At 30.0% G+C, this 21,815-nt stretch overlaps 3 protein-coding genes and 1 pseudogene across 4 annotated transcripts; 1 reads left to right on the top strand and 3 right to left on the bottom strand.

Annotated features, from left to right (window-relative positions):
* Positions 1 to 3,287: 3,287 nt before the first annotated feature.
* On the bottom strand, positions 3,288 to 6,310 carry LOC124915097 (plant cysteine oxidase 2). Its single transcript, XM_047455751.1, has 5 exons — positions 5,827 to 6,310; positions 5,428 to 5,555; positions 5,191 to 5,329; positions 3,802 to 4,044; positions 3,288 to 3,608 (listed from the first exon to the last, which is right to left on the bottom strand). Exons 1-5 carry the CDS (start codon positions 6,047 to 6,049, stop codon positions 3,451 to 3,453), a joined length of 891 nt encoding a protein of 296 aa, XP_047311707.1. The 5' UTR covers positions 6,050 to 6,310; the 3' UTR covers positions 3,288 to 3,450.
* A 3,222-nt stretch (positions 6,311 to 9,532) lies between these two features.
* LOC124915007 lies at positions 9,533 to 11,800 on the bottom strand (annotated as a pseudogene).
* A 1,367-nt stretch (positions 11,801 to 13,167) lies between these two features.
* LOC124913742 (FACT complex subunit SSRP1) lies at positions 13,168 to 18,125 on the top strand. 2 transcript variants are annotated; one of them, XM_047454158.1, is made up of 16 exons: positions 13,168 to 13,317; positions 13,603 to 13,788; positions 14,224 to 14,329; positions 14,512 to 14,648; positions 14,787 to 14,870; positions 15,084 to 15,178; positions 15,592 to 15,700; positions 15,786 to 15,872; positions 15,952 to 16,044; positions 16,218 to 16,415; positions 16,498 to 16,643; positions 16,723 to 16,870; positions 17,167 to 17,265; positions 17,337 to 17,540; positions 17,635 to 17,713; positions 17,804 to 18,125. In XM_047454158.1, exons 1-16 carry the CDS (start codon positions 13,264 to 13,266, stop codon positions 17,941 to 17,943), a joined length of 1,965 nt encoding a protein of 654 aa, XP_047310114.1. In that variant the 5' UTR covers positions 13,168 to 13,263; the 3' UTR covers positions 17,944 to 18,125. The 2 variants fall into 2 exon arrangements, with proteins under 2 accessions (XP_047310114.1, XP_047310113.1); XM_047454157.1 differs by lacking the exon at positions 13,168 to 13,317 and having other exon boundaries at positions 13,593 to 13,788.
* A 519-nt stretch (positions 18,126 to 18,644) lies between these two features.
* On the bottom strand, positions 18,645 to 20,622 carry LOC124913743 (hypersensitive-induced response protein 1-like). The gene is made up of 6 exons (XM_047454159.1): positions 20,500 to 20,622; positions 19,828 to 20,025; positions 19,616 to 19,736; positions 19,434 to 19,525; positions 19,261 to 19,357; positions 18,645 to 19,184 (listed from the first exon to the last, which is right to left on the bottom strand). The coding sequence occupies exons 2-6, from the start codon at positions 20,014 to 20,016 to the stop codon at positions 18,823 to 18,825; spliced, it is 861 nt and encodes a 286-aa protein (XP_047310115.1). The 5' UTR covers positions 20,017 to 20,025; positions 20,500 to 20,622; the 3' UTR covers positions 18,645 to 18,822.
* Positions 20,623 to 21,815: the final 1,193 nt, after the last annotated feature.

The following is a 21,815-nucleotide window of genomic DNA, read 5'->3' as shown; positions in this document are numbered from 1 at the left end:
TTTAATTCAAATTAATAACATTTTAATTTAAAATGAAAATCGTGATAACTTTTTAAATAAATTAAAAAGAAGTAAATAAATAGTGTTTTATATATCTAAAATTAACTCATCTAAAATTAATTGAAAAATTATGAGCACATTCAATATATATATATATATATATATATTATTATTATTATTATTAAAATGGGTATTAGTGATATTGAATTTAAAAGAATTTCTTATAACCTTTATTTCTTGAAGATTTATTTGAATAAATTTATATTATTTAAAAATTAACAATTATATTAATTTTGAGAAATTCAATTTTTTTTATAAAATTTAAAAGTTATTATTTATTAATAAAATAATTTTGTTTAAACTAAAATACTTAATAATTATTAAATTGAATGACATAATGAATGAAAAAATTGATAAAATTATATTTTATTATGTATGAATTTAAGAAAAACTTATTTTATTTTATTTTATCATATATATTTTATTTTAAAGTGTGAATAGATTTTTTATTTTGTTATAAATTTTTATAAATATATAAAAGTTTTCGACCATAAAATTTAAACACTAGGGACCATAAAATTTGTCAGAGAGTAGGAAATATAAATTTTGATAACATATTAAAAGAGCCCAGAATTAAATGCTCTATATTATAGACTGGAGCCACTTTCACACGTTCTTCCACCACACACCTTCATTCCATTTGAATAGATTTTATTATTGGATATACTAAATACTAAAATATCTAATTAACTAATATAGTAATATTGAGTCTATAAAAAATGTTAAGATTTTTTTATATAATCACAATATATATACAATCTTAAACAAAAAGTGATTGTTTATTTTTGACAATTTTATAAATTATAATTAAGTATTATTTTTATGTAGATATCTTTGTGATATAAATATCACAAACAATTAACATGTAGGTGGTATGTTATTCTAGATGAATAATTATATTTAGAAAACTAAATATTAAAATTATTTGTTTATCATTATTACATTTCAATAGAATTTTTATTTTATTTGTTATAAAATCAATAACTAGATCATTTTCCTAATATAATGTGATTTTTAATTCATTTGATAGAATTCTTTTAAATTGTGATCTACAATGTTTTAATAATTAGATAATGAACTTAGATATTTATGAATCATAACTATTCAAATAAATAATGCATGCAAAAATAACTAGGTATTTATTTAATCATTTATAATTATTTAAACTAAAATTTAAAAAACATTATATATAATAATTAATATTCATAATTTTAAATTCCTAACAGACAAGTTTTCTTCTATTATTTATATAAAAGAGTTTTAGTTTTGCTATTTGATGGTGATAAATTTTGTAATATACAAATATGAGACTTATTCAGTTATAATTTTAATAAAATATTTTTATTTCATTTTATGAAAGTGAATAGTTATAATATTAATTTTAAATAAGTTTATACAAAAGTTTCACATTAATAATAACATTAAATAAGTTTAATAACCAAAATACATCATTAATAATATATCTGTTAAACTATATATTGATTAAATTCAATCTTATTAATTATTTGAAATATAACATTAAAATATTAAATAATGATAATACAATAATAAATAAAATTAGAAAGACATTAATAATATTATCAAATAATTATTCCAGATAAATAAATTCAATCTGGTCCAATCACTTTAAATGAAAAGACAAAACTATTATTATTTTCATAATTTATTTCAAATATACAACACAAAATTATAATTTTTTTACACTTAAAATCAAATAATAATAATAATTTATACTAGCTATATATAACTTTGACCTCATAGCATTCTAAGTACATGATTACTTTACTTTTATTTATTATTATATATAATTATTATCATTATTTAATATAGTTAATTATTAAAATTTAAATAATTAAACATATTTTAATTTTAATATAAATATTTATTAATAACTTTATTATTTTATATTATTAATTATAAATAAAATAATTTTATTATAATAAACCATAATTTTAAATAAAATCATATTATATTATATTTATAACAAATAAAATTTTGTTTTTATTTTCTTTTATTATTAAATAATAATTAAGTTATACATATAATAATTTAATGAAAGGTGTAATTAAAAAAAAAAGAGACTAGTTATAAGTTTATACAAGTTAGTATAAATTATGATTATGCCATCTTTAATATATAAATAAATAATTTTTTGAAAAAATAATAATAATATTACTATTTTATACTGTTCATTAATTCATTAATGCAATCATAGTGTTCAGATAAAATTATATGATATATAAATTAAAGCATGTGACTTATTATTATTATTGTATAATATGAACTAAGGATATAGTTAGAAAATAAAATTTTAAAATACTAGTTATAAGTTATACAAATGTAGGTTTGTATCTAATTTTTATTTTAAAACACTAATACAACATATTATATTATACTATACTATTAAATTGTTGAACACTATGTATGTATTGAATGAGTTTGAAATGTTATGTGTAACATTTATTATTATTTTTTTTTCTTCTAATTTGTGTATTATAATTTCAATGAATGTAGACGTGGCTGCCATATCATAATCAGCTGGAAATGTCCTCCGCGTTTTGATGACCTCCACTACTAACACTCACCCACCCCTAAACTCTTTTTTATATTTTGCCTTTTATTTTTCCTTCAAAACGGTTATTCTATTTATATATAATTTTAGAGAGTTACTTGTCACTACATCACTAGTTGAAAAAATATAGTTGAAAAAATAATAATAAAGAGTGAGAGAAAAAATTTGTTAATTTTTTTAGTGAATTTAGTTGTATATGGTATGGAATCTTATAACTATTTATTTTTATTTAAAATATATAAAACTTATGATCTCTTATCATTTGACTTAATTGTTATCTCAAACAAAACATGGGTTGAAATTTCTTCAATTGCATTCATTACATATTACTTTGTGTTTCTTTACACACATAAATTGTAAATTGATCATCTTTGACTAATTAATATATGTTATCATGGTCATTCTTGGTGACCCGACCAAACACCAATAAAACAGACAGAACCATCACCACCACAAACAACCTATGATATTTTATGAACAAATTAATGAAAGAGCTCTATGTTTTCAAATAGATTTACATCTGAAAGCTCAAAAACAACAATAAACAAATCTAGAACCTATGCCAGCCAAGTAAATACATGAAGCTAGTACTGTCATCAAGTATTGTACAATAATGGCTATAAGTAGAAATTATAAAGACTACTTGAAATTCATCTGAATAATTAATCAAGGATTTTGTTTGTTTTGAAATGATCCTATAAACCTGTTTTGTTGTTTCTAAAATATATAATGTCATAATAGTTTCTACAGAAACTCAAACCAAACAAGAAAGAAAGAAAATGTATCCAAATAAAAAACCCCAATTCTGTCTCTAATGATCATTTCTCCTTAATTGCAGGTCCACTGTACAAACCACCAACAACAGTTAGATCCTCCGGATTATCCTTCCTCTCCTTGAGCCAAGCATGGCTTCTCTTATCTATATCGGATGGCGATGAAGACGACGAAGAAGACTCGGGCAAGGCCTCTGCTACATCTGTTACATTAATATTATTACTAATATGGATCAGAAAGAAAAAAAAAACTGATATTTTCTCTATTCCACATGATCAAATGAGGACATGTTAAGTTTGGATCCCACATGGATGATGATGATATGGTGACATTACTACTAATAGTATAGGGGGGGGGGACCAGAAGGAAAATTAAGAATGATAATGTTATTGTACCAGAAGAAGATGCTGCTGCAGGGAGGGTGGAAAGTGGATATTCGAGATAGTAGGTGCAATGGCGGCCTTCCGGATCGGAGTAAGGCGGGCCCAACACATCCAAAACGGCGCAAGAACTCAAGGCAGTGAAGCAATGCATGTTTCCACCATCAGCAGGGTACAGGATTGAAGTCCCACAAGGGGCCGTGAATTCGCCATCCACCTTCAACTTTGCTAATCTCCCTACTCCATCACCAACATTAACTGTTGTATAGTTATATAATCAGACACCACCATAATAATAAACATCATCTTTTGCTAATCTCACTACTCCATCACCAACATTAACTGTTGTATAGTTATATAATCAGACACCACCATAATAATAAGCATCATCATAAAAAACCCACCTCACACAATTTTCTATAACAAATTCGCACTTTAAATTACTAAACAGAAACCACAAGTGTGTACGATTTTGTCATACAAAAGGAAGTCTCACTTGAGCGTGTGGGAATTTGACTTTAAATTACTAAACAACAACCAAAAGTGTGTCGGATTTTGTCATACAAAAGGAAGTCTCACTTGCGCGTGTGGGAATTTGGCGAGACAAAGATCTTCCTTACAAACGACAAACCATTGTACGAATTTGATGACAAAATCATCGCCACAAAACGACAAACTTGGACAAATTTAAACCACGGTGTCCCAACTATCTGATAACAAACATTCTATACAAGTTGGCATCATATGAATCATAATTTGATTGATTTTTTTACCATTTGAGCTAGAAAGGAAGACATATCAAAATGGGTAACACTAGTTAATACTATAAATGAAGATGAAAGACAAACCATTGTACAAACGACAAACCATTGTACGAATTTGATGACAAAATCATCGCCACAAAACGACAAACTTGGACAAACTTAAAACCAAAATGTGTCCGAATTATGTGATAACAAACATTCTATACAAGTTGGCATCATATGAATCAAAATTTGATTGATTTTTTTACCATTTGAGCTAGAAAGAAAGACATATCAAAATGGGTAACACTAGTTAATACTCTAAATGAAGATGAAAGACAAACCGTTGTACAAACGACAAACCATTGTATGAATTTGATGACAAAATCATCGCCACAAAACGACAAACTTGGACAAACTTAAAACCAAAATGTGTCCGAATTATCTGATAACAAACATTCTGTACAAGTTGGCATCATATGAATCAAAATTTGATTGATTTTTTTTACCATTTGAGCTAGAAAGGAAGACATATCAAAATGGGTAACACTAGTTAATACTATAACTAGATGAAAGAAGGAAAATTTAGGACTCAAACATATACACTCAATGCATGACATGAGTGGAATGGCAAAATAAAGGATGGAGATAAGATAGTTACCATTTGAAAGAACATTAGTGTCTGCCCAGTCGTATGATTTTATGTGCATTGTCCCGAACAGAAGCTTACTCAGCACGGTCATCTGAGGATGGTTATGCAATGGGATGACACTGGTTCGCGGCAAGCAGAAGATACCAATCTGTAACCCAATTAACAAAAACCTATATAGTTAGCTATCACCATTCATATCACCTCCCAAGTCCCAACCATCAAAATCTATTAAACATCTTGGCCTACCGAGAACTTGGGACATTCATAAATGTGCAGGTACGTTATCTTTGGGACCAAACCACCACCGGCACCATTATTCCCAAGAAAATATGACATGTCCGGTCTCAACCCAACATCATCTGGAGTCATTTCATCTACACCCATAAAACCATCATACATACATCCACAATCTGAGTCTTTGTTCAGCATAAGATCAAACACGTTAGCTGCAGAATCCTACTACATACATGCTAATGAAATCATATCAAGTTTGAATGCACATATCACGATTCACGCAGTCAATTTCATAAACAAAGTAGTAATCAAGTGAGTTAGTTGAAAAAAATTGAAACCTACGCTAAAATGTGTAATGGAATTCATCAAATTAATCCAAGTCTCAACTATATCAATCAAATCGTTACATACCCAGAATAGATTTCAGCCGTTGGATTTCATTCGGCGGAGGAACAATGCCAGGATCAACAGACGAGAATACCTGTTTACACATTTCATACAGCCTCTGAACCCGTGTCATCTTCTTCTGGCGTCGCCGGTTGTTCCTCGACGACTTACCCTTGTTGGTCGCCTTTGTCAATTGATCAACTGTGTCATTGTCTTTTTTATTCGCTAGAATCCCACCAATCCCCATCCAAAAACCCCCCGGAACTGAAGTTTTACTCAAAAATAACAGACGTTACAAGCGGGAAATCCGGGGGTCCTGACTAATTCCTCATGAAATCGACGATGAAGGGTTGTGAAGAAAAGGGTAGAGAGGAAGATGAGATGTATACATATATGGGTTTCAAAAGCTGTAACGTAAAGATGTGAAATTTGAAGGGATAAATGCGAATGAAGATGAGATCAGTGTGTAAAATCGTGAATTAAATTGCAGCCATATTTGTCCAAAATAGAAAAGGTAATAGGTATTATTATTATTTTCTGAGATGGTTTCAAGAGAAAAACCACGGGCCATGCTTTTCATTCCTATGGGCTAGCTATTACAAGACTGGATTTTTATTTTTTATTTTTATTTTTCTAATGCTAAAGCTAGTTTGATTCCAAAAAAAGGACTTCTATTTTTGTATATATTATTTTTTCAGTCATAATTTATAAAAATGGAAACTATGAGATGATACATTTTAAGAATATTTATATATAATTTTTTTAAAGATGTGTAGTGATAGTTTATAAAGTGTTTAAATTAACAATCAAACAAGTCTTTGAGACTTGCATTTATTTTCACTTCCCAACTAAACCAAACACATGTAACTTGTTTTTTTGGGGATGCTTTAATTTAAAGTTTGTTTTATGAGAAAATATTATTAAATTAATATAGATGTTGTGTGATAAAATATAATCATAATAAACTTATTATTTTATTAAATATTCTATTATTATTTAAACTAGCATGTATCTCGTGCATTTGCACGAGTAATAATATAAAAAATTGTGAAAAAAATATTACGGTACAAATTTATGGACGGTCAACCCATAATCCGACTTAAGTATCCATTTACTCTCACATATATCCAAATTAACCACAGCTCCCGACCCGACAATCCGGACACTTTAAAAATTAAACATCATTATATATATATAGATTTCATTGGAAAAACAATATGGTGTATTTTATTACTCATATAAATGTTATTTTAGTTAAGTTTGATCTTTATAATAATTTGTTTCAATTTATTAAGGTAATCTGAGTAAGATTATATGTTATTTCTTATTCTTAAACAAGTCCCAAGAAAAGTTGGAAAAAATTGTCAATGGGTCAATTTAATTTTTACTTTAAAAAATCTTAAATTTAAGTGATGATTTTATTTCAGTAATTTAATTTTAAATAATGAATAGCATATATTGAAATAACCGCAAACCATTTTACAAAAGGTTCCATCAATTCATTTATATTGTTTTGTTTTTATGGTGTTGGTTGAATTTAAGTTTGACAACTCTATAATTAGGTGTAATATAAAAAATTGATTACCTTTGTTGGTGGTCCTTGACTCATTTCCATGTTTATTTATTTGGTCTAGGTCATTACTTAATTCGATTGGCGATAACATTGCGAATTTATTGCGAATTTATTGAATAACATTTAAGAGCAAAATAACTTTTAATGGGTCGTCTCCTTTTTCAACTTTTTATCATTTTTTTCTTTATTGACTTTCACTCTATAACGGTTCACCGTTCAGATCGATTGACGAGATCGTGAAATTATTTAACTTGACTTTAAAGAATTAGGCTTTGTTGGGTAGCTTCCTTATATTGTATTTTCATCCATTAATCTCTTAAGTTTTTGTTTTGTCATTTTGTTTTTGCCTTTTTTTTTACTTTATTATGTTAATCAAATTTTGTAATATTGTTTCTTTACCAAGCACAAAAGTTTAAAAATATTGGTATAACCAAGAGTTTCCTTATGCTATGCATTTACAACACAAAGAGGTACTAGTCCAATAATAATAGAAAATGCACCAACATAGTCACATTATTCTAATTATCATATTTGAAATATAAAATATTAGTTACTCTATAAGATCCTATCCTACACTTAGACTAGCAAGCTACCTTCTGAATGATTTTTTAGAGTGAGTTCGGATTGAGGTTATTTTAACAAAAACATGGAAAAAAAAAAATAACGATAGTTGATGATTTTGAGGAGGTAATAATTATTTTTAGTAAAAAAACTTAAAGGGTATATATATATATATATATATATATATAATAATAATAATAATTTGAAATATAATGTATTTTAGTTAATGAATTGAGTAATGTGACGAATAAGAAAAAAGTGAAATGATGTTTGATTTTGTTTGCATAAACCAAACCAAACCAAACCGAGATCCAGGCCTTAATAAATAGATGTGAATTAATCTTTCCAATTCCTTAATTGTTTGTTATGAACTTTAAAATAACATTCAATTTATATGTTTATTTTGAAAAACAACATAAATATTTCAGTCTTTATCAAATTAGGCTTTGGATTAAATTTTAATTAAATAATTTCACATTGTTATTATTAAAAGTTAAAATTAAAATTAAGGTAACATATATGGAAAGAATATTATTTAATATATCAAATGTCTTACATTCAAACTAAATATATCTTAAAAACTGAAATGGTTGATTTAAAAAATAATAATATATAGCTAAATTAAAATCTAGCTACTATTAAAAAGTTAAGAGTTTAACTTAATAAGAGGTATAGGTTTTATTCCACTAAGATTGAGTATAAAAGAGTTTTGTTTGAAAAAAAAGTCTTAGTTTTGATTTCATTGAGCTGAAAAAATATTGATTAATAAACCAAATATTGACTTAAAAAAATGGTTACAACTTAAAAATAATGATATATAAGTAAATTAAACTCTTGTTTGATCTAAGTTTTTGTTTTTAATAATATGAATGTTTAGAAAAAAAATCAATCTGTTGAAAAATTATATTGTTTAGGTTAAATGATGATTATTTTTTAAATACAATTGAAGATGTGTTTTGATATTTTAGTTATCATTTTTTTTTTGTTTAATGAAATAAGTAAATACTGGGTGATATTTATATAATTAATCATGTTAGGGTAATTCATATACATAGTTGATCAAGCTTCTTACAAGGAATTGAGCATTGAATCTTTATATTATAGTTCATAGATTTATTGATAAAAACATAAATTGTATAACTGACCATTTATATTATTTTGTTTTTAATTTAATATTTATGTTATTTTATTAATAAAAATAAAATTTATTCTTACATATATATTTTTAAGAAATTATTATTTTATTTAATAATATTTAATGATACTAGTAATAATTTAAAAATTATAATATATATTTTATTTAAATCATGAGAATTACATAATTATATGCTAGTTTACACTCTAACCATATCATCTTAATTTCATTTAATACATTAGATGTTTAATACCAATTACAACATATGCCCTTAATGCAAACTTCTTGAAATCTAAATCATGTTTTTTTTTTTGGTTCTTGAAGACAATTGATTTTAAGTCTTTTTATTTTATTTAAAGAGCATGACAATCCATAATATTTGTTTTGCTTTAATAAACAAAATCACAAACACCAAAAGGTGATGGTTGAGATAAATATTACAAGCAAATGTCTTAACTCTCTATCACACATTCACACCTAATAAGTTTTAAACTTGATGTAATTAAGATAATTCATAATATTCCAAGTAGGTTTTTCTTCGTTCTTTTTCATTTTACCCTGAAGCAGGCCATCCTGAATCTGCGAGGCAATATCCTTCACGGCCCCAGGTTCGTGCGGGATGAAGACCACAGAAGATTTGGAGGAGGCACCGACTTCCTTCATGGTGTCGAAATATTGTGTTATGAGAACCATGTCCATTATGTCCTTGGCATTTGTCCCAGGAACATTACCCGAGAATGAAAGTACACTGTCTCTAAGACCATTCACAATAGCTTCTCGCTGCCTTGCTATTCCCAGCCCCGAAAGATACTTGGCCTCTGCCTCCCCTTCTGCTTGTTTCACCCGCAACATCCTTTCTGCTTCTCCTTTAGATTTTGCCGCAACCCTCGTCCTAGCAGCTGTTTGTTTTGTTGGATATATACAAACCAATCAGTGATGTAGATTGTTAGAGAAATGAAGAAAAGTGAATCATTTTAACCTGCATTGATTTCATTAATTGCCTTCTTCACCTTTTCATCTGGCTCTATATCAATGATCAGAATCCTAACAATCCCATACCCATAAGCAGAAATGACCTATAAACAAAATTCTTAAGTTCTCCTTCCATGTCCCATTAACACCACCAAGGGGAGTAAAAAAAAATGTTACCTTCCTAAGTTCTTGTTTCACTGTTTTGCCAATTTCATTCCTTTGCTCAAAAGCAGAATCTAAATAAAACTTTGGCATACTTGCCCTAATAACTAATATAGCACACCGAAAAGCAATTAAGTAATCACACAAAGCAAATCAAGTCAATTGGAATACATGAATGCCTAAAATACATACCATCAAAGACAAAGGCTTGGATTTGGGATTTAGGGTTGCTTAGCTTGTAGAAGGCATCAAAAGCTCTTTCCCGCAGAGCACAATAGTGAATGGATGCGACAACTGTGACAAACACATTGTCCTGATACAAACAAACAAACAATCATATTGATGATTCTCAATCCAAGCTTATATGTATAGAAAATAAGTTATGTTTGGGACCCTAGTTTTTGTTTCAACGCGAACATTGAGCTTGTGCACCCCAAGTGATAGGGTTCCAGATGCTTGGTAACCAAAACACCAAGGCAAACAATGACACCCCGGTTGAAGAACATTATCAAACTTTCCAAACTGTTCCCTAACAACAACTGTAGTGCGGTCCACCTGAATACAACCAAGAACCTGCCCCATGACTTATTTATTCCTCCTACATGTAAGAAAGAAGAATGTATTAAACTAATCAGACCTACAGAGACATTTGGCCCTAGTAATGAAATGAACTTGTAAAAATAATAAATAACGGTTTAATAAACCGTTAATTAGTTAGTAACTGATTAGTTAGTTTGGTTAATTAGTTAGTATTGAATTCTTATATAAGGGAGACATGTAATGTTTGAATAATAACTTTCATTAATACAATTTGAATTTACACTTCTTCTTCTTCAAGATTTTAACATGGTATCAGAGCTTCAAGGTTAAAAATCTTGGAGAGTTTTCGCTGCCTCTGCTGGTGGCCGGAGAAGCCACTGGTGGAGGGTTTTATTGTATTATTATTATTACAAAGAAGATGAACAATTGGTGATGAATGATGATGATCAATATCCATTTAAGATCAAGATATTGATGAAGATCCAAATGGTGATTCGGGCTGTGTCATAATTCCAAACAATGACTTTCAAGACCTGTAGAGGTGCTAGGTGCTAGGTGCTGAGGATCTGGAGAAGAGGAACACGTCTTCTTTCTATTTTCTTGTTAGGTTTATTAATAACTTTCAATAATACAATTTGAATTTACACTTCTTCTTCTTCAAGATTTTAACAGAACTCTGTTTCTAGCCATCTTCTAGGGCAATGAAATTACTTTCTATAACTTATAGAAGAAAGGAAAAATCAAATTTTATTCATACATCAATATTCCAATAGAGTTTTAAACCTAATCAGAACTACAAAACCAAGAAATTTGAATGAATGTGAGTACAGAAACAAGATATATCACATACCAAACCAACTAAGTTCAGATACTTTCATGACAGATGCTAAATTTACATAAGTCAAAACCTAAACAAGGAAACGATTTAATGTAATTCAACCATTTTATGTGTTTGGAGTTTGAACATATACCTTGTGCCGTAAGCTTGAAGACACGACGGTGACGGAGAGATCGCCGGCGGCGACTTTGCTTGGAAACCAACCGACGTGTAAATACTATAGCTTTTTCTTTTCTGCTGGAAAATGCATGAATGAGGAAATATAATCAATTTGGCAAAAAAACAATTTATTTTTAAGATATAAATATATATATATATATTCCTTAATTATAGTTTAATATCAAATAAACCTGTATACTTTAAAAAGAAATCATTTTGCCTCTCAATTTATAAATATTATACAAAATACACCTCCCATAATTATGGCTCTATTTGATTTTGTAACTAAATTCAATTCCTAAGATTCAGGTATATACAAAATCATAAAATGTGTTTCCAGTGGCTATGCATTCCATTTAAGTATTACAGCAAGGACTTGTTTAGTGAAGTATTTATTCTAAGAACCCGAATTTTTTTTTACTACATGACGAGACTCGACGAATATTTTTATTGTATTTTTATCTCCGATTCGTTAGAATGGGTACCTGATCTTCGACGAGTACCCTATTACCCGATTAAATATATATAAAATTTTAGATGACAATATGTACCTTATATGTGGATAGTAAATTACCCATCACCGAATCCGATTTTCATTTAGTACCTAATTTGGGTATCTTTATTGTATCCCCATTCGTGATTCGTCAGAGACCCGATATCCGACAGATACCCCGTTACCCGATTAAATATGTATAAAATTTTAAATGTCATAAAAAAAATATAATTTTATTAAATTGTAAATATTTTAAAAACTAATGATATCAAAATAAAAAATAAAAATATTACATACCTATATAGTTATGTTGTAGTGGTCGAATATATCAACATTGTAGTTATAAAAGTATAATAATTTTTTATTTTAAAATTCGATTATCATTGAAAACGCTCACACTCTTATTTAAATTGTGTTTTTATTATTAATATATTTTTAGAAATTTATTTGAATTTAAGTTATTTTTGAATTGATGTAATAGTGAAGTAAGACTTCAATTTGAATTATGTAAATGATTAAAAAAAATATTTTATGTCTATGAAAACATCCCATTCAACTTGCTTATTTTGTTGTTTTTAAGTTGGTATTGAAATTATTATCAGACAAAATAGAATGACATGAAAAAATTAGTACAACTGTACTAGACACTACTTGTAGAAAAAACAACTTAAATAAACAACAAGACAAAAATAGTACAATACATTAATTATAAAAATAAATCTGTAGCAATTTGACATATTATTTTTGGATATTACTTATAAGGCAATACTTTTTTATATTATTTTATTATCACAGAAAAGTTTATTTTATTTTGGGTCATGAGTCAAGGCCCATGTAATGTACATGGACAAGTGTTTTTAAATTTCTATCCAAGCCCAATTAGGTTTTTTCCAGCAAAGGAAACTACAGGTGAAGAAGACACGTATATTTCGTACGTTTGGCGCGCTTTCGTTTTTGCCCTCCTTTCCCAACATTTCATCGAGCAATTTGCATCTAGTTTCGTCACTTGAAGAAGAGAATCAAAGGCCATGGCGGACGGACAGTCATTCAACAGTATCTCACTGGGAGGCCGCGGTGGTACTGTAAGTCTCTTTCATTCGAACCTTTTGTGTTTCCTTTTGATTCGGAACGCGAACTCAGGTAGATCATGACAATATGTAATGCGAAACCCTAATTTAACTTATTTTGCTCGATTCCTCCTTAATTCTTATTTCAATTTCCGTTATTTGGAGTCGTTTCTTTCTAGGGTTTCCTTCACTTATGGCTGAAACCTAATTTAGTCTGAATTCTCTATTCTTGAAGAATTCAAGGCTGAGTGATATCTGATTTCCATTCCAACATGAATTTTTGTTTTTCTTGAAAACTAGACCGCAGGACAACTTAAGATTCACTCTGGTGGCATCTTGTGGAAAAAACAAGGAGGTGGGAAAATTGTGGAAGTTGATAACAGTGATATTGTAGGCCTTACATGGATGAAGGTTCCTCGGACAAATCAACTTGGTGTAAGATCTAAAGATGGATTAAATTATAAATTCACTGGCTTTCGTGATCAGGTAAAACTTTGATCTTTCTCATTATGTTCTTGGATTCTCCTTTTGGTTCTCTTAGTTCACATGTTATTATAGCATACAATAAATATCCTTGAACTTCTAAATTTAAAAAAAAAAATGTTTACAAGCTTCCGTAATAACCTTTGATACACAACCTCTTGAGCCTTCATCAGTAGTTGTATTTTGTAGATTATGACTCTTATGTCATTTGGGAATTCTGTATGATTTATATGTCGCACTAGGATTTTTTTATAGGGACATTGCTATAGTTTATGAATATGTGATTTGTACATGTATTGTATTTTTTTTATGCTGCTATATATGCTGGTCTTTGTCTCAAGAATCTGAAAATCCTTGGAGGTTATAGAGGATGTAGTGTGTGCTATTAATGTATTACTGTTTCCCAAATTGGTCTAAGAATCCTTGTATCTTATACAGGATGTTACAGGTCTCACAAGTTATTTCCAGAATACATGGAGTATAACTCCAGAAGAGAAACAACTTTCTATAAGTGGGAAGAACTGGGGGGAGGTTGACCTTAATGGTCAGTGGACTTGTTTTAACTTGATCCATTTTTTTCTGTAAAGTTTTGTTATGGTGATGATTGTGCGACTTTATGTTTATTTTTCTTTTAGAAGATGATGTGCATTTTCTTTTATGTTCTTCACATTTTATCTATCAAATTCTATTCTTCCTTTACTTGATATTTTTTTCACAAATATGTAGGGAATATGCTAACTTTTCTGGTTGATTCAAAGCAAGCATTTGAGCTTTCTTTAGCTGATGTTTCCCAAACACAGCTTCAAGGTAAAAATGATGTCACATTGGAGTTCCATGTGGACGACACAACTGGTGCCAATGAGGTAGGGTTGCACTTTTCTTGTCTCCAACTTATGTTATCAAAGTTACCTACATAGATCATAAGTAAATGGTACGTGATATCCATGGATTATCCTGACAAATAATCTTATTTAAATGACGGTTCATTTATTTGATGGCAGAAAGATTCACTTGTGGAAATCAGTTTTCATATACCTAATTCAAACACTCAATTCGTTGGAGATGAGAACCGTCCTCCAGCCCAGGTATATTTTATCTATTATAGTGATCATTTTACACTTTTAAGAGATAAATATCCCATATGTTGTTTGGCAGACTCAGTTCTCGGAGTTATATTTTTAGGTAACATATTGGATAATGAAAATAAAAGATATCCTCAACTATTTTTGTGTGTGTCAATTATAGTGTTATGTTTGTGTAAATGAATAAATGTTTATTATGATCTTTCTATTTTTTAGGTATTCCGCGATAAAATAATGTCAATGGCAGATGTTGGCGCTGGAGTTGAAGAATCTGTTGTCACATTTGAAGGTGTTGCTGTTCTTACACCAAGGTAATATATTGACTGTTCTGTTATCATGATTTGAAAAATCTACATCTTTTTTGTTTGTGAAAAATCATTTTGATCTAAACATTCTAATTATGATCGTGAAAAAAATCTCTCAAAAAATTAAAGTATAATATAGAAAATAATATATACAAATTAAGTAACAAAAATACACTACCAAACGGCATAAAAATCACTTTTATTTTAAATTTCTCGATTTTTCGACCGTGATTGCCGAAAAGATCACTTTCACTTTCATATTTAGTTTTTGATGATTTTTCAGTTAGATTGATTGCGACGAAATATTAATTTCCAAATAAGCTCACTAGTATATTTTCATCCCGATTCATCTGTAGAATGGTCTCTAAATCTCTATGCACAGACTTCAAGAAGATCTAACACTAGAATTTGTTTCTCAGGGGTCGATACAATGTTGAACTTCATCTTTCATTTTTGAGGCTCCAGGGACAAGCTAATGATTTTAAAATTCAGTACAGCAGCGTTGTGCGCCTTTTCTTGCTACCTAAGGTTTGTCCATAAGTGCTCCTTTGGAATTGGCATTTTTGTTCTATAAGAATGTTTGTTGTATCTCAATACAGACTCTTTTGTGCAGTCCAACCAGCCACATACATTTGTGGTGGTTACCCTCGACCCACCAATTCGAAAAGGTCAAACATTGTACCCACATATTGTTATGCAGGTATGCTTTGTTTATGCATCAGCAAAGGAGAAATATTTAATTTGTAAAGTTTACATTCTTATTATCGCTTATCTTGCAGTTTGAAACAGATTATGTGGTCGATAGCACTCTCTCCATTAATGAAGATCTTTTGAACACAAAGTTCAAGGATAAGTTAGAGCCAACCTATAAGGTATGTAATAGGTCCTTCATACATTTGACCTTTTGAATTCTGATAAAAAACGATAGCACTAGAGTTTGGTTTTGTCAAGGTGGTACTGTGAACTAGAATCCAAGTGTTTCCATATTCTTACAACTGTATTAAGGTTTTGATCTTTTCGAATTTTAATTTTGCTTCAATATCAGGGTCTTATTCATGAAGTATTTACAATGATACTGCGTGGCTTATCTGGTGCAAAACTCACAAGACCAGGGAAGTTCCGCAGTTGCCAAGATGGTTATGCTGTTAAATCTTCACTCAAGGCTGAAGATGGTGTTTTATACCCACTCGAAAAGGGATTTTTCTTCTTACCGAAACCACCTACTCTCATTCTTCATGAAGAGGTAAAATATTACCATAATATTTTATAAACATGATTTTCTTGGGGGAGAAACTTCTAGTGACAAATATTAATTTCTTATTCAGATCGACTATTTAGAGTTTGAGAGACATGCTGCTGGTGGTTCGAATATGCATTACTTTGATCTACTAATCAGGCTGAAAACCGAGCAAGAACATCTATTCAGGAATATCCAAAGAAATGAGTACCACAACCTATATGACTTCATAGGGTGTGTTCAACTTCTCCTGTTTTCATTGTAGACCTAGATCAGAAACATCTTCCTGACCTTTTTTGTTCTGGAGTTGCAGTGGTAAAGGCTTGAAGATAATGAATCTTGGGGGTGTCCAAAGTGCAGACGGTGTTGCTGCCGTTCTGCAGAATGATGATGATGATGCTGTTGACCCACATTTGGAACGCATTAAAAATGAAGCAGGTGGAGATGAAAGTGATGAAGAGGTGAATTTTGTGCATTCCTTAATACTTCTTATGGCCTTGTTTGATCTAAGGTTATTTCCAAATAAATATATTTGCTGTAGGTTATTGAAAATCTCAGGTTATTTGGGTAAAAAGACGGTAGCTATATAATATAGGTTATTTTGGTTGATTTCAATGATGTGATTAGTAGATTGTTTGAAATTAATCTCAAATAACCCACATGATAGATGACCTAAATTGTATCTAACAATTTTGTATTAATGCTTAAAAATATCTATTATTTTAAAATAACAAATCAAAATTGTGGGACATGGCAGGATTCGGATTTTGTTATTGACAAAGATGATGGAGGGTCACCTACTGATGATTCGGGAGAAGATGGATCTGATGGAAGTGATACTGGAGATGAAAAGGAAGTAAGTTATAGTGATACTGGAGCTTAAGATTTTGTAGAAGATCCATTATTTATACGCTTTAGTGATTGCAGAAACCTGCAAAAGTTGAAATCGTTAAGAAAGAGCCTTTGAAAGGATCTTCTAGTAAGAGTAGTAAATCTAAAGATGTTGCTGCTGCTGATGGAGATGGGGCTCCCAAGGCAAAGAAACAAAAGAAGAGCAGCAAGAAGAAAGATCCAAATGCTCCAAAGAAGGCAATGTCTGCTTACTTATATTTCTCTCAAAGCCAGAGGGAGGTTAGTATATGTTCTATTAATGAATGCAATAATTTTCCAAAAATTGAAGTTAATTAGTCATTTCTATATTTTTTTTATTGTTAACTGTGCATAGAGTATAAAGAAGACTCAACCTGGAATTTCATTTGGCGAAATTGGTAGAGTTGTTGGCGACAGATGGAAAGGAATGTCAGGTTTGTTCTATCATACCCTACAGTTGGTCAATAGAGAAAAAAGAGTATATATTTTTTTGTGTTGCTGAAATGAAATTGGAATTTGGACAGCTGAAGAGAAGGAACCATTTGAGGCAAAGGCTCTGACTGATAAGAAACGGTATAAGGACGAGATCAGCGGTTATACAAAGAGCTCGGGTACACAACCGATGGACATAGATTCTGCGGACAATGGATCAGGCAGTGAATAGAATAGAATATTACGAGTTATGAAACCTGCCCTACCTTAGCATGCTTGCTTTTTTCTTAGACTTGTATCACATACTTTCTCCAAGAGATCCCATGGTCATGCTAGTTTAGGCACAATACCATTATTTTTATATTTGTGCACTGTGCAACAAACATCAATTATGCCATTTTGCCAGTTTATCCTCATCTTTTTTTTTTTCTTTTTTCAAATAAAAAACGTGGCAAACCTAGAATGTGTATCTTTTAAGGGGAAATCAATTCAAATCAAGAATCTTATCAATCATCCATAGGTTATGGTCTAAACTTTCAATGAAAGAGGTCCTGGAAAGAGCTTCAGGACCGATAAGATTAAAGGTTTCAACAATATGGACGAAATCGGAACCTAACTCTATTGTATTTTTCATTTTATTTCCTTTCACCCATTCTGTTTTCTACCAACATTTTAGAAAAGTTGACCTTTTTAATATATATCAATTCAAACCAATGAGAGTTGAAAAATATCATATTTGTTGGATATAGTGGTCTCCATTTTCTTAGTCAGAATTGATTGGTGGACCTCCATCCCTCTAATTTTTATCTTATAAACCAAAACAATTTTTTTTTGTTCAATGTAAACCAAAGCAACGTGCATCTTTCATTTATCTCCTAAAGCAAAAATGAGTTATTGTTGATGGCCAATTTTTGCTCTAATAAATAAAATAACACACACTAAAAGATCATTGCATTCAGATAAATATTAACCAAGATTTTACAAATACCATGCAAGCTGATGTCTTAACACAACACTTAATAAGGTTTCAATCATAACATAATAATAAAGTTAAAATCATATACGTAAACTAGATGCTCCAACCAACCAACCAATGACGTTAGTTTCTTCTTCAGACGGGGGCATGTTTACCCTGAAGCAGGCCATCCCGAATCTGCGAGGCAATATCCTTGACTGCCCCAGGGCCGTGAGGGATGAAAACAGCAGAAGATTTGGAGGAGGCCCCGACTTCCTTCATGGTGTCGAAATATTGTGTTATGAGAACCATGTCCATTATGTCCTTGGCAGTTGTCCCAGGAACATTACCCGAGAATGAAAGCACACTGTCTCTCAGACCATTCACAATAGCTTCTCGCTGCCTTGCTATTCCCAGACCTGAAAGATACTTGGCCTCTGCCTCTCCTTCTGCTCGTTTCACCTGCAAGATCTTTTCTGCTTCCGCTTTCTCATTCGCGGCAACCCTCATCCTAGCAGCTGTTTGGTTAGATAAAAACAATCAGTCAATTTTTTCCTATAAAATCAAAACAAAAGATTGAAGAATCATTTTAACCTGCATTGATCTCATTCATTGCCTTCTTCACCTGTGCATCTGGCTCTATATCAATGATCAGAGTTTCAACAATCTCATATCCATAAGCAGACATGGCCTATAACATCACAACATAAAAAATATATATATAAAATTCTGTTTGTCTTCCTCCAAGGAATAAAAAATGTTTTTACCTTCTCAAGTTCTTCTTCCACTGCTTTGGCAATATCATTCTTCTGCTCAAAAGCAGAATCTAATTCCAACTTTGGCACAGTTGCCCTAATAACTATTAATTAATCGTACAAAGCAAATCACATATGTTTCCAAAGAAGGAAGGAATAATAAATATTTTAAATGTATATTATGAATGCTATACCATCAAAAACATAGGCTTGAATTTGAGCCTTCGTGTTGCTCAGCTTGTAGAAGGCATCCGAAGCTTTTTCAGCAAGAGCACGATACTGAATGGATGCTACAACAGTGACAAAGACATTATCCTGATAAAAACAATCACATTAGATTAGATCAAAAGATTAGATGATTGTCAATCCAACAACCCTTCTATAACTTTTACAAAAGAAATTGCACCTTAGTTTTCGTTTCACAACGGACATCAAGCTGCTGCACCCGAAGCGATAAGGTTCCAGATGCTTGGTAACCACAACACCAAGGCAAACAGTGACACCCCGGTTGAAGAACATGATCAAACTTTCCAAACTGTTCCCTAACAACAACGGTAGACTGGTCCACCTGAATACAACCAAGAGCCTGACCCATCACTTAAACCTACATGTAAGAAGAAGAAGACATAATAGAAAACATGGTTAATACAAGTAACAGAGTCATTGGGTGACAAAAGTCCTTCCAGTTAGGAACATTAAATGGACAAACTAGAGATCATAAGCATAATTTTAAGTTCTTATCTTTCTAAAACTTACAGATGACAGGAAAGTGAAATGTTCATACATCAAAAATACAATTAAGATGACCTACAGTCTTGCAGACCACGCAATATAACGAACAGTTAGCTTACGAAGTGAAAACCCTAACACTCTGAATGATGAACAAGTAACCTAGAAGCTGGGTATTCCACATACCAAACTAAAGCAGAGAGTTTCTTTACCAGAAGCTAAAACTTACATATGAAACCGACGTTGAAACCAAATAAGGAAACAGTTAGATGCAGCAATTGGACCAATTTATGTGTTTGGAGTGTGAAGAAGAACAAAGAGATATGAAGATACAGGTTTGAAGATGTACCTTGCGGCGGAAGCTTGAAGAGATATCGGAGACGGTGACCGGAGAGATCGCCGGCGACTTTGCTTTGCTTGGAAAGTTAAAACAAACGGCGGTTGAAAACTGGAAATAAATAATATATGTGCTGTATTAATATCTTTGGCCTGTCATTATATAGGAATTAACGAACAAGGATGTTTGTTTATTTGGAAATTTCATTTTCGAAGAATATAAAATTAACCCTACACTTTTCAAAACAAACTGGTCTAAGAAAGATATTGGTCCAACGGATAAAATGTTATTCGAATTTTGAATTGTGTTTTATGGGTGTCAAGTTTTAGTCTCACGTGGTTTTCTAAATCGAAAAAAATACATGTATCATTTTATTTTTATTAAATTTGTCACGTTTGTAAATGAAATTATATGTAGAGATATTTTGGACGTTCTTTTTTAAATTGTATATTGAGTTCTAGATTTCCTTATTCTAATTAGAGTTGGAGTTTGTTTTTTTTTATTTATTTTTTAAAAAAAATTATAACCACGTGATTTTATGTATAATTTACAAATTTGAACATATTTATGTTTTAAATTGAGTATTTTTCGAGATATACACATTCAAAATTGTCGAGTAATGTGAATAAAAAAATTATCTTGCTTTAACAAATTAACTAAAAAAATAAAAAGGCAAATATTCATTAGTTTTAGAGAAATTCTTAAATGACTAAAAATCTAAAATTATGACAGTTGAAGTCTGATAAGACACAATTTAAAGTTGTGTTCTCATTTGATAAAAACTAACTAAGTTTGAGTCCTAAATAATAATTGGGCTAAAAGATATTTATTTGAATTTAATAAATTAATATATTATATTATGTTATAAAATTTTAGTTTAAAATTTAATGTAATATATTATTTAGTGATAAAATGTTGATTTATTTGGACAGATCATTTATGCCAAGATGTTATTTAATTATTGGTTACAAAAGTAAACGACTTGGATATTATTTATTAATTAATGATAAAGTCTATAAAAAAAAAAAACTGTTCAACTTGCATATTATTTTAATGTTTAAACATAATAACGCGTACAAAAATTAGAAAAGTATTGAATTATTAACATAACAGAAGGACAAATTAGTACAATATACCATTTGTAGAAATTTTAACTTTTATACAAGGAAATGACAAAACTAGTACAAGACACTAATTGTAGAAATTATATATTTTTGCAGTAATTTTCTTTTGAAAAAAGTAATACCATTTCAAATAATTTACCTTAAATTGGACGCTTCATTATAATATTTTAGAGCTTCTTAGGTAGTTTTTTTTTTTAAATAAAT

This window comes from Impatiens glandulifera, chromosome 9 (assembly GCF_907164915.1).
Source record: "Impatiens glandulifera chromosome 9, dImpGla2.1, whole genome shotgun sequence".
Classification (NCBI taxonomy): Eukaryota; Viridiplantae; Streptophyta; class Magnoliopsida; order Ericales; family Balsaminaceae; genus Impatiens; species Impatiens glandulifera.
Note: the sequence above shows the minus strand (reverse complement) of the source record. Positions and strands in the feature narration are given on the sequence as shown.

Coding starts and splice junctions, on each gene's coding strand:
- LOC124915097 (XM_047455751.1), bottom strand. CDS start 6,049: ATGGGGATTGGTGGGATTCTAGCGAATAAAAAAGACAATGACACAGTT. Junction 5,556..5,826: donor ACGGCTGAAATCTATTCTGG/GTATGTAACGAT, acceptor TTATGGGTGTAG/ATGAAATGACTCCAGATGAT. Junction 5,330..5,427: donor ATGAATGTCCCAAGTTCTCG/GTAGGCCAAGAT, acceptor ATTGGGTTACAG/ATTGGTATCTTCTGCTTGCC.
- LOC124913742 (XM_047454158.1), top strand. CDS start 13,264: ATGGCGGACGGACAGTCATTCAACAGTATCTCACTGGGAGGCCGCGGT. Junction 14,649..14,786: donor ACACAACTGGTGCCAATGAG/GTAGGGTTGCAC, acceptor ATTTGATGGCAG/AAAGATTCACTTGTGGAAAT. Junction 16,416..16,497: donor CTCTCATTCTTCATGAAGAG/GTAAAATATTAC, acceptor TTTCTTATTCAG/ATCGACTATTTAGAGTTTGA.
- LOC124913743 (XM_047454159.1), bottom strand. CDS start 20,016: ATGGGTCAGGCTCTTGGTTGTATTCAGGTGGACCAGTCTACCGTTGTT. Junction 19,358..19,433: donor TGGAAGAAGAACTTGAGAAG/GTAAAAACATTT, acceptor GTGATGTTATAG/GCCATGTCTGCTTATGGATA. Junction 19,185..19,260: donor AATGAATGAGATCAATGCAG/GTTAAAATGATT, acceptor CTAACCAAACAG/CTGCTAGGATGAGGGTTGCC.